At 33.7% G+C, this 9283-nt stretch overlaps 1 protein-coding gene across 1 annotated transcript; it reads left to right on the top strand.

Moving 5' to 3' along the window:
- Positions 1–7: 7 nt before the first annotated feature.
- On the top strand, positions 8–9279 carry LOC104616083 (nebulin-like; the record flags this gene model as incomplete). Its single annotated transcript, XM_010291128.1, has 13 exons — positions 8–100; positions 797–1000; positions 1766–1870; positions 2580–2687; positions 3252–3563; positions 3977–4180; positions 4658–4762; positions 5263–5370; positions 6322–6633; positions 7048–7251; positions 8493–8597; positions 8773–8880; positions 9265–9279. Coding segments are annotated over 13 exons (1983 nt in total), but the record flags the coding sequence as incomplete, so codon positions are not given.
- Between the last annotated feature and the right edge of the window lie 4 nt (positions 9280–9283).

The raw sequence follows: 9283 nt of genomic DNA, 5'->3' as shown, positions 1-9283 counted from the left end.
CAGTGATATTGATTACCGCCACTATCTACATGAATGGATTTGCCTGCCAGACCAAAATGATGTTATCCATGCTAAGAAGGCCTATGATCTACAGAGTGATGTGAGTACTCGCTGAGAAGCATTCGAGTTCTAAAGTTTGTGTAATGTCCTTGGATTGTAAACTATAGAAACTGCTGTAACTGTCTCTGTCATATAGTATTTTTTCACATTGTGGTTTGATTTACCTGTTCCAATCAAGTTCATATGATCTTTAGGAGTGAATGAATCTGTGTGTAACAAAGGTTGAGTATTATGAAGGTTTGTATACAGCTAATCAGTTAGCCAAATAGTAGAATTAGCTGCATATAATACTTCATAATAGACAATCTTCATACCTTTATATGCCAGTTAACTGCATATAAAGAAGAAATTGCCCAGTATAACTTTTTTTTTCTTGCATAACTTTAGTGGAGATAATTCCTTTTTTCTATCTTGGAGAAAATAGTTTAAATTAAGATTGCCTGTTCTGAGTGAATGACCATTTATTTGTTGTGAACAAATGTTGCAGGAAAACTTTATACTGACTTTCAGGGTTTTATTTTAATCACATTACTCTCTGACCATTCCACAACATGTTGTTGGGTGAATTATACCTCTTGAATGCAGACAAGGGGTCTGAATCTAGGTTGCTAACAGAGGTTGTTTTGCAGATTGAACTAGGAGGAAAGCAATTTACAGAAAGTAAGCATTAGTTGCATAGTGTATGTGAAGTGTTTGGCGAAATTAATGAGACAGCTGTCTTTGTATTTTGTAATAGAACTGCTACAAGTCGGACCTTGAATGGTTACGAGGCATTGGTTGGGTCCCAATTGGTTCCTTGGAAGTTGAAAAAGCCAAGAAGGCAGGGGAGATCTTGAGTGAAAAAGTATACCGTCAGCCTCCAGACACAATCAAGTTTACTAGCGTCACTGATTCTCTAGAGATGGTCTTAGCCAAGCAGAATGCAGAGACAATGAATAAGGTGAGTCTTCATTTGATTAGGTAACACATCAGCAGTCTCGGCTTAAAACCTGGAGACAGGACTAGAAATACATACGTATGGTTGATGTGTGAGATTTTAGCACAGTGAGGCTTTAAAAGTGTAAGTTACATTCTTGGCAATCAACAGGTAGCTTTTTTTCAGCAAGTGCTAATTTAATAATATCTTCAAAGTTACCAAGTTAAATTGGAATTATCAGTTGTGAAGCTTTCCACATGCTCTATTTTGTATCTAGTAATATGTTACTGAACTTTCATCTAATTTTTAATATAGTAATTTGTCTACTAAATCTAATAATTTATTACATTTATCTAGTAACCTAGTAATTAATAAAACTACTAGTTTTAGGGCAGTCTTTGAAATATCCATATTTTAAACAATTCAGCCTAGTACTTAAAATGTAAGCGTTTTTCTGGATCTGTGGCCCTGATCTCAATCCTATTTATGTCAATAAAACCATTTCCTCTTTCAAACAGACCCTGTTGTTAGAGTTTAGATCTCTGTGTGTCTGATTAGCATTCTGTGCCTTTTTTCTAAACATTTTTTTTAACAGAATTCTTTCTAGGTTACTAATTCTTAACCTGCGCATTAAGTATCTAGAGGAGTGAACATGAAATCTCATTGCTATATAAGGAATAAGAATATTTTAGAGTTGGAGTATAGATCTGTAATTCTTCTTATGTTTTAGGACATCTCCAAGTATTTACTGTTTTTTTCCCCCTTTAACATACGTTATTTCTCCTGCAGCGTTTATATACTGAGGCCTGGGATAAAGACAAGACACAAATCCATATAATGCCTGACACACCTGAAATCACACTGGCAAAACAGAACATGCAAAACTACAGTGTGGTGAGTGTTAGCTCTCCAAATATAACTGGTCTGTTTCATGGCTTGATCATCAGTATTCTGATAAACCTTACATAGATGATACCATCAGTTTCTTTAAGTATAACACCCAATATTTATCCTCAAAATTGTGACTTTAAAAACATCATTTGCATTTTGGACAGTAGTGCATACATACAACAGTGAGCATTATTGAGAATAAATTCCATGAGAAGTTGTGTGTCTCCAGTGAATTTCCAGGAGTCATTTCTGCCAGCGTGCATACTGTTTCGAAGGTACAAAATAAATTCCAACATTGGAAATACCAAAAAGGTAATTTCCAGCACAATTCTGAAGAGCAGTGATCCCAGTGTTTAATGTTAGTTTAGGCAAATAAATTCACATCAGTAAGAGGTGGCTTTAAAAAGTAATTTTTACTCCACTTGTATAGAAGAATAGTTTATCTCTAAAATTCTAGTCAATGTTACGTTATTTAAAGTACTGAAAGAAAAAAGTGGTTAGCTAATGTATTTAGCAAAGATATTCCTTTGATATGAATTTGTAGCAGCTACTGATCTGGGGCTTTGAGTTAAGAAAGTTAAGATAAAGCTGGGTTAGACTAAATCTTAACATGATTTTTAAAATCTACTCTACTTACAAGCAGTTTGTTTTGCATAGAATGTAATATATGGAACTTACTTACATGAATCCCATTGTTTAATTCTTCCCCTAGAAACTCTACAAACAGGCCATGGAAGAAGCAAAAAAGAAAGGCTATGATTTGAGAAGTGATGCTATCCCCATTCAAGCTGCCAAAGCATCCAGGCAAATTGCCAGTGATGTAAGAAATTAGTTTTTTGTTTCTTTGTGTCGTGACATCTGATCTCTGCAACCTGAAAGTTATCATCTGGATTCTGTAAAAGGCATTTCAATTAAACTGTAGTCTCAAATAATAGATTTTTGGAAACGAATTATTATATATGTTTAAAGACTTAATTGTAAAAACTAAATGTTGAGAAGTTATAAGGACAATTTAATGCTGCTATCATGTTAATTTTACAGCTCATAAACTGGTATCTTTAGTTAAATCTTAATAGTATGTATATTATTATATTTAATAAAGATTAACGATATTTAATAAGGAGAGAATTAGTTCTCACTAATATTAGTGAAGAGTATTTTTTCAAAAAAACCTACTTAAACATCTCTATTTAGGGTTCTAACTCAAATCTCAAAAATTTAATGTGAGAATCCATGTTATTAGCCCCAGACTTGCCTTGACAGTTTGTGGGTTTTGACTGTATGTTATAGAGAAATTTGGAGACTTTATTACTAGAAAAATTTAATATGAGTAACTTCTATTTAGAGATGATATAGAAGTATAATATCTTGATTTATATTTCAGTACAAATACAAAGAAGGCTATCGCAAGCAGCTTGGCCATCACATAGGGGCCCGTAATATAGAGGATGATCCGAAGATGATGTGGTCGATGCACGTAGCCAAGATCCAGAGTGACAGGGAGTACAAGAAAGCCTTTGAGAAGTCAAAGACACACTTCAGTAGCCCAGTGGACATGCTGGGAATCGTGTTGGCCAAGAAATGTCAAGGGTTGGTCAGTGATATTGATTACCGCCACTATCTACATCAGTGGATCTGTCTGCCAGACCAGAATGATGTTATCCATGCTAAGAAGGCCTATGATCTACAGAGTGATGTAAGCTCTTTTTGATTTAATTTTTATTCAGGAATGTGTTTGATATTTTACATAGGTGGACCAGGCCATCACTTACCACATGGTAGAACAAAATTTTTAGTATTTATTTTCAAGATTCATGACTAATTGAAACTCAGATCTCCAATAAGGTATGGTCATTAATTGATATTTAAATTAAATTCTGTAATTCCAGAATTTGGGCTATTTATCATTTTCCATTCTGTTAAACTTGGATAACAGTTTCACTCTTAATGTAGATGAAATGCAGGGTTCTTTCTAAGATTTTTCTCTAGGGTTATGAATTTATTTGAATTAAAAGTTGATAGTAAGATTACTTAACTGTGAAAAGATGTACCGTGTAAACTGCATTATTATTATTATTATAATAACTGGTGTATTTTTTTTTTTAATAGAACTGCTACAAGTCTGACCTTGAATGGTTACGAGGCATTGGTTGGGTCCCAATTGGTTCCTTGGAAGTTGAAAAAGCCAAGAAGGCAGGGGAGATCTTGAGTGAAAAAGTATACCGTCAGCCTCCAGACACAATCAAGTTTACTAGCGTCACTGATTCTCTAGAGATGGTCTTAGCCAAGCAGAATGCAGAGACAATGAATAAGGTGAGTCTTCATTTGATTAGGTAAAACATCAGCAGTCTCAGCCTAAACCCTGGAGACAGGACTAGAAATATAATGAATACAAGTTGTGCTGAAGTTCAGAGATGATGTATTTTCAAATAGTGTGCTCTGTTGATTTCAATAAAAACTATTAGGCCAGGTAATGGAAGACTCAACTTTGTCATGGTAGTCTGCATATTACATTTTCATCTTTTCTTTGACATGTTTGGACAGTGAGCAGCAATAATGCTTTGGATTATTCATTATTCTTAAGTAATGTGTCAGTTTTCTAAGTGTTTTTATATTTCCTCAGATAAATTCTCTTTTTAATAATGGTATCTCTACCTGATTACATACATAACCATTTATCCATGCTATATTTCCTGTACTTTTACCTAGTATGCTCTATGTTTTACCTGTTTAATAAGATATTAACTTGTTTTGGAATGCAACATTATCTCTTCCTGTATTCTTTCTTAGCGTTTATACACTGAAGCATGGAATAAAGATAAGACCATGGTTCATGTCATGCCTGACACACCAGAAATCCTGCTAGCTAAACAAAACCAATTAAACTATAGTCAGGTGAGTAAAACTGAAGAGTTAAGAGAATTAAATTATTTCTGACAAGTACAATTTTGTCATCTCTGACTTTTAATTACTATTATCATACTGTTGAGTTGTTTGGTTTCACAAATTGCCATATCCACAGCTAAAATCAGAGTTGTTCTTTCACTAGAATTTACCTCCTGGGTATCTAATTGGGCTTTTAAAATATATTATCTGGCATAAATGAGAAATAATTTCTATAGCAAGGTATGGAAATAAATAATTTAGCTTTTAGAATATTCTTTTCTTTGCCTTCCCTAAATGATTTCCAATTTCCAAGTGTCTACAATACAATTACAAGATTTTTGAGTTCTGCATTTTTTAATTTTCTGGAGAAGATAGAGCTGTGTTCAGATATTTAAGTTGTCTGATCATTAGCAATATTGTTTAGGGACTTAATTTCTTCTATTACACAGATGTGCTTAACTGAAGTGTAATTTTGTTTTGAAACAAAAAATTGAATATTTTTTTCACAGAAAATGTACAAACTAGCTTTGGAGGAATCGAAGAAGAAGGGTCATGACTTGCGTTTTGATGCCATTCCTATTCAAGCTGCCAGAGCATCCAGAGAGATTGCCAGTGATGTAAGCAGGTTTCTTATCATGTCAGTACGGATTTGGTAATGGAAAAGAATCAGAATGTTTGTTCCATTGTCTGTTAATGTAGTACCTTAAGTTTGTAGAATAGATACTACTCAAATCCAGTGATTCTATACTGCATGCCTTTAGTACATGAAAGGAATGGATAACCAATATTTTTATGCATGGGTATATATCACAGTAATAAATAAATAAAATAATATGAGTATTATTTTTATGCCCCCTGTAATAGTTCCATTGATGTCCATGGATGTTCAAATAGGATGATCAATAAAGTGTATGAGTCTATGCTAGAGTTAGTCAAATTTATTTCTGATTCAAAATAGGACATACTTTAAGATGTCTCTCCAAAATAGACGTATTAGTAAATCAATTCTAGAAGTTCTAAATTGTTGTCTTTTCCTGAGGAAAAATAGTTCTATTGAAGTGTCATATCGAAATTCAAAATGTCTGAATACAAAAATAGGAAAAAAAAATGCAATGACTATGACAGGTTTTGCTTCATGGATGAGGAAACATCACTAAGAGACAGAGGGTAACAGGTTTTTATGCTCCTTGTTTTTCTATCAAGATTGATATCTAAACTGTTAGTTTTAAGACCAGCTCAGACTACCTTCATGAGGATGTTTTGTAATAAGCTTTTAAAATAAGTTAACCTTTACATTGTAATCTTAATAGTAAAAGAATGTGGAGTATCTGACTTGTTAGTAATTATGTGACGTTAAAGGTTTAGTTAATTGAAAGTGTGATATAGTTATATAAAAAACAGAGATAATATCTGTAATAAAAATCCTTTTTATATGAAAATGAATAAAACAGTAGAAAGACCTAAATCATATTTTTCTCTAAACAAAATATTAATGATTATGTTAAACTGTGTGAATTATTTATTAATTTATAAATATACCATGTGAATCTGAATATACTTTATTTCAGTACAAATACAAAGAAGGCTATCGCAAGCAGCTTGGCCATCACATAGGGGCCCGTAATATAGAGGATGATCCGAAGATGATGTGGTCGATGCACGTAGCCAAGATCCAGAGTGACAGGGAGTACAAGAAAGCCTTTGAGAAGTCAAAGACACACTTCAGTAGCCCAGTGGACATGCTGGGAATCGTGTTGGCCAAGAAATGTCAAGGGTTGGTCAGTGATATTGATTACCGCCACTATCTACATCAGTGGATCTGTCTGCCAGACCAGAATGATGTTATCCATGCTAAGAAGGCCTATGATCTACAGAGTGATGTGAGTAAATTGTTAAATTTGTAACACACAGTTAAATATACTGGGTCTTGTACAATATAATTTTTAACAGATATATAATACACCTTAGTTGCTTGCATCAGACGTGTTAATAGAGATGAAATGTTTAATATTCTATCATCAAATTTATGTTTAATCCTATTTTCTCAGTCCTTAGCCTAAGGTGTAATTTGTGTGTAACTGGTATTTGTGGAGTTCTTCAATAACTCTATTATTTTTGTTATTTAATAATTATTTTACTGAATCTTCAAAAATAATAATTGTTTTCAAAACCATATCCTGCTACTATCCAGGAATGTATACAATTGTTCATACAGACTAGGATATGCTTATTTATAATTATTTTAATATTTGATCACACTTATACATATATAATGAACTTTCAAATTTTTTCAGGCTGTTTACAAATCAGACCTGGAATGGCTAAGAGGTATTGGATGGGTTCCTATTGGTTCCATGGAAGTTGAGAAAGCCAAGAAAGCTGGAGATATCCTGAGTGAAAGGAAGTATCGTCAACCAGCAGACCAAATTAAATTTACTAGTGTGACAGATTCTTTGGCCATGGTGTTAGCCAAGCAAAATGCTGAGATAATGAACAAGGTGGGTTGGGTTTTTTTTTGTCAAAATCACTAGTATTACTAGCTAAAAGAACTTGTTCATGAGGTGAAAAATACAAAATACAAAGTAAGACTAAACACTCTCATTGTGGACTTGGAGAAAATTAATGTCCAAATTCAGCCTTTGCACACAAAAGCTCTTATCTCAGGGCTCTGTCTGTACTGAACACTTAGTAAAAATGTCCCCCCAAAATTCACCTAAATCACATATTTTTCAAAAGTATATACTAAAAATTTTGGTGAATTTCCCTGTTCCTTCCATCTCAGCTGAAATCCTATTTCTAAATGTTTGTTTGGCATGTTTTTTTTATTTTGTTAATGCTACTTCACTATACAAAGCTCATCTCTAACAGAATAGGCTAAATTTTTTTGCAGTTTGTAGACACTGCTGTGAAGTCTGCAGAAATGATGTTCGAGCAAGGTGTTAGGGTATGTCCTGAGGTGGTGGTGCTAAGACCATACTATAAGATAGGATGTAGGAGAATATTGAGGCTTTTACTTCAGTTGTAATAATGATGTATTGTTGACTGAATGTCATACTGCATGATGAGCTTAGGCTCTCTGGAAGTCAAGCTTCTGCAGTTTATCTGACCTGGAGGATGAAAGTCACAAAATACCTACTCCTCCTCTTTAATAAGAAACATCAATCAACTTGTACAGATCATACAATCATACAACAGTTTGGGTTGGAAGGGACCTTTAAAAGCCATCTAGTCCAAACCTTCTGCCATGAGCAGGGACATCTTCAACTACATCAGGTTGCTCAGAGCCCCGTCCAGCCTGACCTGGAATGTTTCCAGGGATGGGGCATCGACCACCTCTCTGGGCAACCTGTGCCAGTGCTTCACCACCCTCATTGCAAAATAATGAATATAGTTTTCCTCCTACATCAGTTTCCTAGCATTCCTAAATCAATCAATTGCTGTGCCAACTTAGCCTCAGAAATAATAAGGAAGGAAAAAGTTTCCTTCTTGAGTTGTTCAATAAGAAGCTTTGCTATGTCAGGGTATTTAAAACTTGCTTGAACTACCTCTCACAGTTTGTAAAATACTTTCTTTGGACAAATGTATTAGTTTGGTTATATATATCTTGTTCTGCTTCAAAATTACTTTTATTTTGTATCATGGATATATTTCTGATAACTACTGCTTTCAAATTTGCAGTCATTCCATCGTGACACACATAAAGAAACTTTTTAAAGGAATGTGTTTTCCTCTCTCCTAGCGTTTATACACAGAAGCCTGGGATGCAGACAAAACATCAATTCACATCATGCCTGACACACCGACAATTTTGTTAGCGAAGGCCAATGCAGCTAATGTTAGCCATGTAAGAACATTTAAACATATACTAAAGTAATGGAAATTCAGATATTAAGTAAGCAATTCTTAACCATAAAGATCTAAAATATGCATTCATGAAAATTTTAAGAAAAAAAATAGACAATGTAGAAATTCCATCTTTCAGAGTATTGAGAAGCCATTTTGTGTCTTCTTTCATGCAGAAACTTTATATACAAGCCTGGGAAGAGGCCAAAAAGAAGGGTTATGACATGAGAGCTGATGCAATTCCAATCCGAAGTGCAAAGGCATCCAGAGATATTGCGAGTGATGTATGTTCTTCCTTCACATTTCTTTTCAGTTAGCTTCAGAAACAAGAATGAAGTAATAAGATACATACTACATAAAAAAACATGGTATATCAGATTCATCTTGAAAGCCTACTAGCAAAGAATTCACTGCAGAAAGAAAATGGGCAACAGTTTCCAAAAGGAATATTGAAATACAAATCCTGACATTAAGCAGATATTAGAAAATAAGAAACTACAGTGAAAATAAACAAAAGCTGTGGGCAAGAATGCATTAGACATTTCTAAATTCCAAATGAGTATATTTCATAACATAAAAATATATTTGTGAACAGTAGGAATATGAAATTATGGGAAATTCATCCCAGATTAACTATTTCTTTTAAACCTACTTTTTGCATTTCTTAGTACAAGTACAAAGAAACGC

This window comes from Phaethon lepturus, unplaced genomic scaffold, assembly GCF_000687285.1.
Source record: "Phaethon lepturus isolate BGI_N335 unplaced genomic scaffold, ASM68728v1 scaffold53857, whole genome shotgun sequence".
Classification (NCBI taxonomy): Eukaryota; Metazoa; Chordata; class Aves; order Phaethontiformes; family Phaethontidae; genus Phaethon; species Phaethon lepturus.
Note: the sequence above shows the minus strand (reverse complement) of the source record. Positions and strands in the feature narration are given on the sequence as shown.